Source organism: Schistocerca serialis, chromosome 3 (assembly GCF_023864345.2).
Source record: "Schistocerca serialis cubense isolate TAMUIC-IGC-003099 chromosome 3, iqSchSeri2.2, whole genome shotgun sequence".
NCBI lineage: Eukaryota > Metazoa > Arthropoda > Insecta > Orthoptera > Acrididae > Schistocerca > Schistocerca serialis.
The window spans coordinates 189,987,491-190,002,430 of record NC_064640.1 but is presented as its reverse complement, the minus strand read 5'-3'; the positions used below and the strand labels follow the sequence as shown (position 1 = coordinate 190,002,430).

At 35.7% G+C, this 14,940-nt stretch overlaps 1 protein-coding gene across 2 annotated transcripts in view; it reads left to right on the top strand.

Annotated features, from left to right (window-relative positions):
- LOC126469895 (uncharacterized) overlaps nt 1–14,940 on the top strand; it is a 485,688-nt gene that overhangs the window by 424,345 nt on the left and 46,403 nt on the right. For both annotated transcript variants that reach the window (XM_050097238.1, XM_050097237.1), the window contains exon 22: nt 14,094–14,266. In XM_050097238.1, the coding sequence (XP_049953195.1) occupies nt 14,094–14,266 (173 nt within the window). The remainder of the gene's footprint in view (nt 1–14,093; nt 14,267–14,940) is intronic.

Genomic DNA, 14,940 nt, shown 5'->3' with positions numbered 1-14,940 from the left:
GCCATGGATGCAGCAGTGCTGACATTAGTTAAGCAGAATTAACATCCCCCTTGAGCATATATTCTGATAAATTGCTGAAGGAATGTGCTGATAAGGTACCCTTTTGCTTTGTTTATTGACTGTCTGGGGATTTTCCATTTCTTGCCTGACATTTGTCCTCAGTCTGTTATAGACATTTGCTCCATAATAAAAAAATCCACACTGTCAACATAGAAATTATTTTTCCTCCTAGTATTGAGGTACCAAAATGCACTGTTCATCCTAAAATCATTCTTCTTGTCGTCAACCAAGAATTTGATTAGGTGGTAAATGTATCAGTACATAAGTGTAAGAATCCCTAACTCATGAAAAGTCTTATGCACAATGTTCAGCTATCAATTTTACAAAATATTCTTTATGCTCGCTTGATCTTCATTGTGTTACATGTGAAGATTGTACCACAGGACAAAAAACCCTGAAGGCATGCTAGCAATCCTGTCAGCAAGTTAAAACTATGAGAGAAATTTTTAACTATAAAAATGGAAGAACTGGGTCATCAGGTTGGCTAGTTAGTTAGCTTCATGTTCCATAAATTGTTTTGTATGATAGATCATAATAATATGAAAAAAGTCATTTTACATTCACATTTCAAATTAACTTGTACATATAGTTACATTGTGAACATTTCTAAGTTTTTTATCTTTTTTTTTCTTCAAGAAGAAAAAAAGATATACAGACGTTGTGATTTAGTAAGTCCTACCCACCACCTTTTATACATTACAGTAATAGAAATTCTTCTGTGGAGTACAAGGAGTTGTCATGGAAAAATATTCTCAGTTTTGGTTACAACTTTTACTTTACTGTCTGTCTGACATTTTGTATCACTGAGCAAGTGATCAAAAATTTTTGTTACAGCAATGTGTACCCCTTTTCATGCTAAAGACAACCTTAATGTTGGGTAGTGAACATCATTTTTTGTTTTGGTATTATAATTATGTGCATCATTCTTCCTTTTGAACTGTACTGAATTATTTGCAACAAACTTTACAAGGGAATAAATGTACTGTGAAGCAGTAGTCAGAATGCCCAATGTCATGGGTGAGCACCACATGTTATTTTACTGCACTTTTTTGTGCAGTGAAGACATTCTTTCTTTAAGATGAGTTACCCCATTTATCACTGGTGAAGTATCCCTATATGTGCAGAACTGAATATGGTTTTTTTTTTTTTTTTTTTTTTTTTTTTTTTTTTTTTTTTAAAAATTGAGGGTAAGACCATTCACAGAAAATCAGTTAATGATACTTTAAAGACCTTTGTTTATCATTTATTTTGCATGAATGCTTGGACTGATTTCAGTACTAGTGTCATTTGCAAGAGGAACTAATTCTGCTTTTTCATATTAGATGGAAGATCATTTACACATATGAGGAATAACAGTGGGCCTAAGGATGTTTAAAAAAATTGACATTATTCATTGGTTGGCTACACCATCAGTCCCATAACACTTCAATTTATGCAGGGGATTGCTGTGATTCCACAGTCAAATGTCATAGGTAGGTCGCAGAAAATACCAACTGGTGCTATTTTCTTTGTTTGCAAAATCTGCTGAGTGAACATGTAAATGGCATTCTCATGCTTGTGCCCTCTCAGTTGTCCATCTGGATGCCTAGAAACATTAAGCCTCATCATGTGTGATTCCATTGAGTTTTACTTCTGGTTCTCATAAGACAATTTTATTTGTTTGGAACTGCATTAAGTGCGCCTTTGCAAGATCAAGAATGAAGCTTTTTGCTTTCAATCTGTAATAACCCTGTTCCATTTTTTTTACTTGCTATATCTGGCATGGATGTGTTTGTGGAGTCATCAACATCAAAAAATTTTACTGTTTTTGAAGAGTCCTCTATTGTCCAAGTCAGTCATCTGTATAGGTCAAGAACAGGAGCAGCTCAATCACTGAACCTTGTGGAATTCCATATCTAATGGTCTCCCCCTCCCCCTCTGAATTTAGACTTATGTAAATGTGATGCACTGTTTTCTGTTGTTGAGATATAACTGCATCCATGCAAGGGGAATGGTGCCTTTAATGCCATATAATTTTAGTTTCCATGATAGAATTTTATGAAATACACAATCTAAGGCCATGGCAAGTTCACATAAAATGCCAACAGGGCAAGTTTTCTTATTTATTTCTAAACTGAGTTTGTGAGATCATATATTGCATTCTATGTAGAAAATCCTTCACAAAAGCAAACTAAGCTGTGATTACCAGATAGGTCAATATTGCTTTGTAAACTGCCTTCTCAAAAAATTTTGAGAATACTGGCAGAGGGAGTTGAATCTGTAATGAGGAGTCACTTGCAGTTTTTGCTAAGTTATAGTGGAAAATGTAGGGGTTTTATGTACAAACATAACTCAAGTGTGTCACTACCAAGTCAACACTAGATTTTAGTACTTTGGTTGAAATATCATAACCAGGAGATTTAATGGTTTTCAATGACCTAATGATTTCTTTAACAGTTTGTTTGGCAAGACTGATGTCTGGTGATGATTGTGCAGTGAGTGTTTGAGTAATGTAACATATCTATTTTGATGGTACATTTCTGTCTCTGCATTTTTACCTAATATCAGGAAGAATTCATTGATTCAATGAATTGAATGTTGCTGTCATCAGGATATTGAATATCATTTTTCTAGCTAAATTTATTGGTTTCATGGTCAATAATGTTCTGAAATGCTTTTGCTGGTTTTGGTTTTGCAGTTTTGTTAAATTTAATGTTGAAACCGTACTGTAAACCACTCATTGATTTCACTACGTGTGGTCATTCTGAGCCCAGTCCCAACAACTTGTTATTGCAAGATGTAGCAGATTCATTGGCCATTCTTTCCATGAACCAATATAACCTGCAATATGAGGATGCATACAGAGTGAGATAGTTGGGCAAGCCAACCAAAGTATAACCAGAATAAATAAATATACTGAAGGGTGGTTTTCAGTATGTTCATAGTTGACACAGTGACCAATCTTTTTGACATTCACTTGTAATTTTAAACATTTGTAGTTGCCAAATTACGACACCAAATTTGATTTTTTAATGGAACTATATACCTTTTATGTGGCACTGAAAAAGGCCAATGGAGCTTCACTCACATACCCAACTTCTGTTTCTGTATTTTGCTCATTTCATCAATGTATACTTCCTCCCTGGGCCACTATATCCCAATCAGCCCTTGGTAGCTGAGTGGTCAGTGTGACAGAATGTCATACCTAACGACCCGGGTTCAATTTCCGGCTGGGTCAGATATTTTATCCGCTCACGGACTGGGTGTTGTGTTGTCCTTATCACCATTTCATCCCCGTTGACTCGCAAGTTGCAGAAGTGGCGTCAACTCGAAAGACTTGCACCAGGCGAACAGTCTACCTGCTGGGAGGCCCTAGCCACAAGGCATTTCCACTTCCAATGCATGGATGGGACATGTATGGTCCACTGTCCTGAAAAATAGAATATATACACTAGTCTCAATTATTTGCACCCTATCATGATGATATATATAACTCTCACATTTACATGTCCATTCCTTCCTTTCCTTTTTCAAGTCAAATGACAACCTATATTGTCCACCCTAAGTGGGGACCTCACTCCTGGTGAGGTCATTTTCTAGGATGGCTTCATTGAGCATCTGTTAAAGATTTTTTTTGTTACCATCAAGGTTCTAAAACTGGTACCACAAATGTCTTTATGATGCCTATCTAATATCAAAATATCTATGGCACCATCTATTGCCATTGCCCATTAGCATATAATACCTATGACAGCATCTATGCTGTTGGCCATTAACATATGATATTTGTGGCTCTCCCCATATGACATGTCAAAGCCTGTCTTGAATTCTTTTATACAAAAGAATTAACAGAAAGAAACACAGTGTCAAAATTTTAGGTGCTAAGACACACTGGAAGTGTTTTTAAAACAAATGTTGGAAATTCGCAAATTTGTAAATTGCCAGGCTGATGGAGAAAAGTACATGCATACCACACCTGTAGCAGACAGTGCATGTTTAAAATGCCAGGAACATATCCATGATTGATATTGGTAAATAGATAACACAGCACAATACAATTATAATTGGTAAAGCTACTTTTAGTTCCCATTGATAGGTTCACTGCCAGTTGGTCACAATTATTATTTGCTCAAATTTGCAACTCATTTAATATCCATGATAATTAGCAGTTGCCTTAGCAGTATCACTATGTGTTAACAATGAAGATAAAATGGAATTTTTTTAATGTTTTCTTCATATACGCTTGCTAACAGCATCTATCTTTGTGCAGGTTCCAGAGTTTCACAGTAATGTTGTATCCAATTAATGTTTTCATCCTTGCAAAGATAAAATATGAATGGTGGGTTATACAATCAAAATTACTTACTCCTGAAGACCTATATGTAAGTGTTATTTATTAGTTAATTTCTCGGATATTCATTTGAATGATCATGACATTTCGTTACAAATTGTGGAAACATAAGAAGAAAAAAGAAATAACTCTGATGTTTCTGTCAATTGTGGTTTGAATGATGACTGTTGTACTATTTAAGACTACAGCAACAATACAGTACCTACCTAGCTGTAAGAATACATAGACAGTAACAGCTTTGAGTGACATGGAAAAGGCTGTGAATTTTTTTGTTAATGGCAGGAGGAAGAAAATGCTTAAAGTTAAGATGTCTGCAAAGCCAGTTTAATTTCATAGAACCTGAACATGAATTGTATAAATGGAAAGAAGATTTGCAAACAGTAGAAAATATGCTCCAAAATGAAATGTGCAAAAGTGTGACAGTCAGTGCATTATAACTGAGGGAAATATATAAGACTAGGCCCTCTGAACTGAAGTGAGGTGAATATTACTGAATTCCAGACTTCTTCAACCTGGTTAAATTGATTCAGAGAACGTACATTAAAGGAAATCACAAAATTATGAAGATTACTTCAAGTAAATGTGTAGAGGAGATGTCATTGATAGGTAGAACTATAGACAAATTTGTAGATTCTAGACATATTCATATACAACAGTGTTAGTGATAAATAACAGTGGACTACAGTTTCTGCAGCTTTATATGAGCCTTCAGGAACCTCAAGGCAAATTAGGGACAAAACTTAAAAAAAGGGCTATTTACTTGTAATTGACATTGCAAATTCTGAAAAAATGGGAGAGAATAATTTTCAATACTTCAAGCTGTCCATCTTTCCTTCAATGCATGTGTCACTCCGGCCTTCCCTGGAAGGTTCCAAATGCTGTCAGTGTATCTACATAAGCAGAACATCATGCCAACCTTGGCAGTCAGTGATTTTAATCCTGATGACAAAGGCGGAGAAAGCTATTGAAAGCTCGATTGTTTTATTTGAAGGACACCTCATGTAAACTGAGAAGATTTTATTGAGATTGTAAGAGCTTGGCACAATCAGAACACCTTGCAGCATGCAATCACATTACTGCTGCAATGGTTTGGCAACATTTGCCATAAATGAAACCAATATCCACTTTTTCAACTATCACATACATTGTGAATGTCTGAAATGCTTTGTGAGTAATTTGGCTGATCAGTACAGCAAGAGAGCACAAAATGATGCGATTGAAGCACGCAGGTAAATGCACAAATCACATCTGAGTTACGTGTTCACCTCTATTTGATACAGAAGGCAGACATTTGTGGAGCCTCTTCTCTTGATGGTGGGACAGTGGTTCTTGACAATATTACCTTCTTATTTGTTATCTGATTACGTTTCACACATGGTAGGACATAGAAATAATGTTAAATGCTCTTTCCATAGTCATAGACTAAACTATATAATTCCATTTCCAAAAAAAACAAAGTTGTCATAATTTGGCAGCAATAAATGCTAAACTTTACCTGCATATATAATAAAATGTGCTAGGTTTTAACAAAAACTGCACCTTCATATATTTACCCATTCTAGTCATATTGGGGGTGGCAAGACGTGGGTCTGAACAATCATTGTCCTGAATGCAAGTCAAAAGTGCTAACTACTGTGCCATCTCACTCAGCCAGATTATTTAATCTGTCCTTCATGTGAACAAAAATAGTACAGCACAATTAGTACTTGCCAAAGCAGTTGTATGTAAATAATAAATACATAAAATGTATAAAAATAGTGGTTTAATATTTTTTGATTCTGTAAGTAATTAATGAAATGAACTGTTGTCACATAGGAAACTATTGCGTTCTTGTTTTCAGACAGTTGCATATGAGAAACTCTAAAACAGAAGCAATTAAATTAAACTCATTTAAGCCTAGCAATAACAATTAGGGGTGGGGGGGGCTATTTTATGCCTACCTTTTGTAAATACTGTAATCTAGTCATGTAATTGATATTTTAAAATTGTGAACAAATGTTTATTGTTTTTAATCATTCATTCTACCAGATTCTATAAATGTTATAATTTTTGTCAGTTAAACTTAGCTCAAAAATTTAAGTTTGAGGTCATAGTGGGATGTGAATTTTCACAACAAATGTCATTTTCAGTATTTTCAGTTTCAGGACTCTACTTACATCTCAGAGCCTATTTTACAAGTATGTTGTTAATGAGAGTCAATAGCAGTTAATGAAATTTGTATTTTTTCATATAAAGTACCAGCCTGTTGGTAGCATACATTATTGACAATGCGTTGATATTGCTAAGACTGCTAAAAGATATTTTAAGGTTCTGGACTCTTCTTTTTTTGTCAACGTACTTTGACGCCACTCCTTTTGGTAGTATATCTCTTCAAAAATTCATTAGCATTGCTAGGTCTAATCTTACAGCTCTGTAATAGGAGCAGTCAAAACAGGGCTCACAAGTATGTGGAATAATTGAAGATGTAATGACTAAAGATCTTATAAGTTATGATAACTTCGTTGGAATCTAGAGGAAAGATAAAGTAAAGGGGGTAGTGTAATAAGCATTTCAAAGATGATAAAATCACTCAGATGGGTAAAGGATGACATAGAAACATACAAGTCAGAAGGCATGGAATGTACAAGTTAGAAGGCAGTAATAACAACTGCCAAGTCTTGTTTATAGTAATAACAGGCATTGTCTCCTATGAATGCAATGCTCTGTTGCCTTGGTGGACAATGGTTTTGGACAGGGGTTTCCATCTATGGTTTATATTTCTCTTCTATACTGAGAAACAATTGAGAATTTAGAGGTTTCCAGGAGAAAAATAAGCTGTGGATGGAAACCCATGTCCAAAACTGTCATAGTGTTTCATGAGAGCAGCAGCTAGCTCCATCTTCTCCACTGGTGATTGTGGCAATCAGTCATGATCACTGAATAATGAACAAGTTGTGAAATGTTCTGCCTATGGTCCATCAGCATGTAAAGTCACATATGATGCTGAATGGATGGGCTAGTGGCAGGCACCAGGGCTTATAACTTTGATGGGTTCCTATCCTCAATTTGTTCCTCAAGACACCCTTTACAACCCCCTCAAATTTGTTGCAACATTTCTGGGACACCCTATAGATATTATAGGTACTAATCAATATTTTTTAGTGGTTGTGGATAAAGAAAATTTATTCTAGGATTAATGTAAGAGCCTTAGACAACATGGTTATTGCTAAACATAACTATTTGGGAGGTCATCTTCAGAGTTTGGAAGGAAAGAGAAGGAGCCTATAACAAGTTGAAGCTCTGAGTCAGTCTATAAGCCATTCTAAGATGGAGCGATCGTTTGTGCATTGCCTGTGAAAAGTGGGAATCTGGGTCCAAATACCAGTCCAGCACTCAGTTTAAACTTGTCACATAAAATCAACACATAATATACTCTGCATGGTGTAATACATTTTTTTATTAGTAATTGTAAATAATACTGCTGTACATCTGCCAGTTTTAATAAACACAGCCACTGAGCACACCCATTCCGTATGAAATTGTACATGATTAAAGTAGTGTATTGGAAACCAAGTTTAAAGCAAGCTTTAAATGGGAAAAGGAAATATATATAACAGCTATAACAATTGAGGATCTCATTATAGTTGTGAACTGAAAAAAATGCTATTGCATATTACATTACAAAAAATATTAAAAGCCTAGAAGTGTGAACGTGATTCCATAAACTAACACGCTCAAATGTATATAAAATACAGTGAATCAAGAATCAAGAGGTACAGCAATCAACTGTAGAGTAAGTTAATGTTGCTTATTATTTTTAATGTGGATGAAAAAAGTCATAAATGATAACTCATACTAGCAAATATTCATAGAAATCATGTCTTAATTATTGTTTAGAATATTGAGTCAAGTAGCACAGAAGGCAATATCAAACAAAATGTTCAAAAAGTTTAGAAAAAAAGCTTAGTCAGGTTGAAGTCCTTTCCTTTAATCATTTTGTAAGGAAAAATGATCAGTTTTTTCACATCTCACTGTTTTAATAAAAGGAAATTTTCTCGTTTTCAGAGGATAAGAAACTGAACTCAAAGAAAACATTCTGGGACTTCTTAATTAACTAAGAGCAGTAACCTTAGTACTCTTTATCATACCAAGCCACAGTAACAATTAAGCCCAATAAGTTAATATATTTCAGCTATTTCCATTTATTAGTTGATTTACTTAATATAGGGTTATTTGTAAGTACCTACAAGGTTTCAGAAGAAAACTGTGCAAAAACTAAAAGACATAGATATCAATGTATAGAGCATTTCTACATTTCAGTTGCTCAATATGGGCATCATTTGTGACAAGGTAGACATCGATACATGCGTGTAATTCATGGATTCACTGACATGACTTGCCTGGGATGGCTTGCCAATTCCTGTTCATCGGGTTGCCTATCTGCAGCTGTGACACTATGTAGCAGATGATTTGTTTAAATGTTCTGACATGCCTGTCTCCTAGTGCAACTGTGTGCTGGTGTATATTTTGAATTGAAATTTGGAGAGATAAGTTGATTTTGCATTAAAAAAAACCGTAACAATTTTTTTGTCAGTTGCCCAGTGGCGTATAAGACCTTCACAGACAGTAAAATTTACTTTAAAAACAAACTAAATGTATTTATTTTGACTGCTCTGTTCTATCCTTTTCATATAAGTAATTTATAGAATATATAGAGTAAAAGGATAACATACTAATGCTTATATTGAAGACATTTTCCACTAATATATATACTATATGTTGTTGTTGTTGTTGTGGTCTTCAGTCCTGAGACTGGTTTGATGCAGCTCTCCATGCTAATCTATCCTGTGCAAGCTCCTTCATCTCCCAGTACCTACTGCAACCTACATCCTTCTGAATCTGCTTAGTGTATTCATCTCTTGGTCTCCCTCTACAATTTTTACACTCAGCGCTGCCCTCCAATACTAAATTTGTGATTCCTTGATGCCTCAGGACATGTCCTACCAACCGATCCCTTCTTCTAGTCATGTTGTGCCACAAGCATCTCTTCTCCCCAATCCTATTCAATACCTCCTCATTAGTTATGTGATCTACCCACCTTATCTTCAACATTTTTCTGTAGCACCATATTTCAAAAGCTTCTATTCTCTTCTTGTCCAGACTATTTATTGTCCATGTTTCACTTCCATACATGGCTACACTCCATACAAATACTTTCAGAAACGACTTCCTGACACTTAAATCTATACTCGATGTTAACACATTTCTCTTCTTCAGAAATGCTTTCCTTGCCATTGCTAGTCTACATTTTATATCCTCTCTACTTCGACCATCATCAGTTATTTTGCTCCCCAAATAGCAAAACTCCTTCACTACTTTAAGTGTCTCATTTCCTAATCTATTTCCCTCAGCATCACCCGACTTAATTCGACTACATTCCATTATCCTCGTTTTACTTTTGTTGATGTTGATCTTATATCCTCCTTTCAAGACACTGTCCATTCCGTTCAACTGCTCTTCCAAGTCCTTTGCTGTCTCTGACAGAATTACAATGTCATCGGCGAACCTCAAAGTTTTTATTTCTTCTCCCTGGATTTTAATACCTACTCCAAATTTTTCTTTTGTTTCCTTTACTATATGTACCATCATATAAAAAATTAATTATGTTAAAAATCTGTAAAATCCATCTACTGATATGTTCATTTTTCTGTGTGTGTTGTCATTTTCACACATTCGTCTTCTGAATCCCTGGAGGTACTTATGAATAACCCTGTATTATTCAGGGAGATAGTCATATTTCAGAATAAAAGTCTTAACTAAAAGACAGCACTGTGCTGTGTACTCATCTTGTCTGAGTAATACATTCTATGTCACATTATTTTCTTTTGATGACTGGTTTCAGCCAGTCTAGGCCACCATCATATTTAAAAACAGTTCACAGCAACTGTTGTAGTAACAGTTTCTGCAACAAATTTTGAGATTTGAAGATGGCCCATTCTGGCTGAAACTAGTACTCAGAATTATATATATTGTCATCTAGACTGTTGTATTCAGGCAAGTTTTATATATACAAACATATACAACAAGAGTTATATGGAGTTATCAGCCGTGATAAAGTTTAGCCACCTGTCTCAAGACATATTTTGAAGTTACATGTTTTAACGTTAGTTTATGTAAATATATTTTCATCAACTGAAATTTATTAACTTACAAGTCACCTTCAATAAAGTAGATTTTACAAGGACATGTTGAAAAGTAATGCCTTCGAATTTTTGTATGTGGAAACTCTTAAACTTTATTAAATACAACAAATGTTACTAACATTCTGCATCTTCATTATTCATATCTACCTGTATATTTCTCAACATAATCACCATGGTGACAAATACATGTCTCCCAAGGAGAGAACAGTTTGTTGATACTGTCACTGTAGTATGTTCGACTTTTTCAACAGAGCCACAACCTCACCTCTGCTTTCACTGCTTCATCACTGTCAAAGTGAAGTCCTCAAAGGTATTCTTTAAGTTTTGGAAGCAAATGAAAATTGGTGGAGCCAAGTTGGGACTGTATGGAGGATGATAGATGACAGTGAACCCAAGACATTGGATTGCTGCAGATGTTATAGTACTTGCATGTGATCTGGCATTGTCATGGTGAAGGAGAGGGTGGTCCATGTGTGAATGACTCTTTGAATATGAAACTTGACTACAAACATGATGTTTCTCACACACTGATGTGGTTAGGTTACACACTACCATGTTACATGCTACAATTCTAGCAGTAGAGGTCTACAAATATATAGATATGAAGAACAAATATGCAGGTGCAACAATTTGTTTTATCAGTTGATCAGTGGTGTAGAAGTCTGTGACAGGCAATAAAGTTTACTTTAATAGCAAACTAAACATATTTATTTGGACTACTCTGTTTCTGTTTCATACAAATAATATATAGGGTATAGGGTAACATACTTACGCTTATATAAAAGATATTTTTCACTATTACATACACCATGCGTAACCCCACATAAAAATGTAGTTATGTTAAATAATCTGTAAAATTAATCCATATCATTATGTTTCTGCAAGATAATGCCCACAAACAAGATATAAAATCCAATATTATCTAATTACAAGCTTAGTGGTAAACTTCTGCCATGTGCCACAGCGTTTAAATGCCTGGGAGTAGTACTATGAAGATGTAAAAAATGGAACAAACATATGAGATCAGTAATAGGGAAGGGGAATCGGAAACTTAGAGGTTTTGGCAGAATTCTGGGACTGTTGACTCCTTCTTCTAAGGAAACCACATCCAAGATGTTGACCAAGCAAGGTGGTGCAGGGGCTAGCACACTGGACTCACACTGGGGAGGACGACAGTTCAATCCCACGTCTGACCATTCTGATTTAGGTTTTCCGTGATTTCGTTAAATCCCTCCAGGCAAATTCCAGGATAGTTCCTTTGAAAGGGCACAGATGACTTCTTTCCCAACACTCCCCTAATCCAATGAGACAAATATCCTCACTGTCTGGTTTCCTCCCCCAAACAACCCAACCGAAGATGTTGATTCAACATATTCTTAAGGTACTGCTCCAGTGTCTGCATTCCTTAACAAGTAGGCCTGACAGCAGACATTAAAAAAATTTAGACACATGCTACTAGGATTATAAAAAAGGCAGTATAGTTCTCAGAAAATTGAGAGTAGGTGCACATGGAAATTAAATGGGAATCTTTGGTAGTAAATAACGTTGTTCTCATGAAACCCTGTAGGGTAAATTTAGATAACTAGTGTTTAATGTAGACTGTCCATCAGTTTCCCCACTTTCGTCACATATTTTGGGTGGAGTTCATGAGAATATCATATAATATTGTGAGAATTATAAGAGAGAGGACACAAACAGAAAGTCATTTTTCCCTCACCCAGTTTGCAAATGGAATAAGATAGGGGATGTGTAAAACTGATGCTAACAAGGGAACCTCCCCATCGCACCCCCCTCAGATTTAGTTATAAGTTGGCACAGTGGATAAGCCTTGAAAAACTGAAAACAGATCAATTGAGAAAACAGGAAGAAGTTGTGTGGAACTGTGAAAAAGTAAGCAAAATATACAAACTGAGTAGTTCATGGGAAGATTGGCAACATCATGGACAGTGGGACCGCAGGAGTGCCGTGGTCTCATTGTAACGTGAGCAGCTGCGGAACGAAAGGTCCTTGGTTCAAATCTTCCATCGAGTGAAAAGTTTAATTTTTTATTTTCAGTTTATGCGACAAACTCTTATGTTTTCATCACTTTTTTGGGAGTGATTATCACATCCACAAGAAAACCTAAATCGGGCAAGGTTGAAGAATCTTTTTACCCATTTGCCAAGTGTGCAAGTTAGGTTGGTCAACAACATATTCCTGTCATGTGACGCACATGCCGTCACCAGTGTCGTATAGAATATATCAGATGTGTTTTCCTGTGGAGGAATCGGTTGACCTATGACCGTGTGATCAAATGTTTTCGGTTCCCATTGGAGAGGCACGTCCTTTCATCTACTAATCGCACGGTTTTGCGATGCGGTCGCAAAACACAGACACTAAACTTATTATAGTGAACAGAGACATCAATGAACGAACGGACAGATAATAACTATGCAAAAATAAAGAAAGTAAAATTTTCACTCGAGGGAAGACTAGAACCAAGAACCTCTCGTTCAGCAGCCGCTCACGCTACCACTGGACCACAGCGCTCCTGAGCTCACATTGTCCATGATGTTGCCTATGTGGCCCATGGACTACTCAGTTTGTATATTTGGCTTATTTTTTCACAGTGCCACACAACTTCTTCCTGTTTTCTCAATTGATCTGTGTTCAGTTTATCAAGGCCTATCCACTGTGCCAACTTATAACTAAATCTGAGGGGGGTGCGATGGGGAGGTTCCCTTGTAAGTACCTTCCACCATAAACTACACAGTGCCTTACTGAAAATATGTTTTATATTCTCCAGAAAGTGCCTCATGAAATATCAACACTTTTACCATTTCCAATGGTAATTCATCAACTGGACAGGAATTTTAGCCAGGCAGTTGTTGACTGGGTGACTACACAAATATGCACAATTTCATCAAGGTCCTTTTTAAGTGGTGTATCAGCACTAACCTCACTCCGTCCTTTCCTTTCATTTTAACTGTCATCTGTAAAATTAGAAACTTACTCTTAACACATTCTTTCAAAGCACTCATTTCAGTCATCTACACAACACAGGAACACATCCAACAGAACACAAAAAGGCCAGAGAAAAGGTAATGGAGCACCAGCTTCACTACAGCACTATGAGTGTGTTCCTGTATGTACCACTACATGGTATCATATATAAACTCACTCCATACTTTGATATACAACACTTGCTATGATTTAGTCATGATATGTTACTTTTTTCCACAAAAGCAGTTTAATGGGTGAAACTTAATGCTTTACATTCTGTGTAAATATGTTGATCTAAAACTTACTGTTTTATTACGCACAGTCACATCTTTACTTTAGAGGTAGGACATACATGACATCTATCAAACAAAAATTTACAACATATTCATTCTTGATTTTCTATTATTTTGTTATGCTTGTCTATTATATCTTTGTTACTGTCCTCTTTTAACTTTCTTAGTTATTTCACTTTTTACCAATTAAATTTTGTCAAGTGCATACATTTAAATTTTTTAAGGAGCTTTTCTCTATGGTTTCAGTGAGAGTTGACTGTACACAGGCTGATATGTTGATTACATTTTTATTTGGAGGACCATTTGAAGGACGAGTCTATGCAACGGGTAATCCACAAGCTTGTTTTGAAATGGGCAGTGGGCAATCTCAATTGGTTTTACGAATTCCTATGGGAACCCAGTGTGGAACTGTGCAGCAGGTAAATAATACTTCGTATTGTAGTATTGCAGTGCATTTTCTTTAAGTATTTTATTGTTTTATAAATCAAATGATTCATATTTGGTATCCGAAACTGGAAGTAATTCTTTTATTCATTTCTGGGAAGATAGTGGAAAAACTGAACTCATACTTGGAGATTTTTGTTTTATAGGTATTAGGTCATGGTCCAAGGCATACTCCTCTGCATAACCTTCCATCTTCTAATGTTGGAGACCTCATCAGAGGCTATAAAGATTTCAGAGAACAGTGGCAAATTTGAACAAGCTCAGCAGGCCAAACTGTTTAAATTTGCTACTGCTATCTGAATTTTTATAGTTTCTGATGATGTCTCCTACACTGGAAGATGAAATGTTAGGGAGAGAAATAGGAAGAGTTAGGAAAAGAAAGAGAGATCATAGCCCAATGCCCTTAAAAAGAAAATTGCCAAGGATGCAAATAACAGCTGTGAAAGCCTTGTTTCATTTTTAATTTTAAATGTCCTCACAGTAACTTGTAAAATTCTGTTAAATGCTTATTATTCATTTTACTCTGTAAAGAGTGCAAAAAACTCCTCATCCATGCTAGTAAAATCCCAGTGCCCCGAAACTGTAATTATTCAAAATAATACCAAAATATGTCAGCTAAAACAGGTACAAGTGTAGAAAATAGGAATAA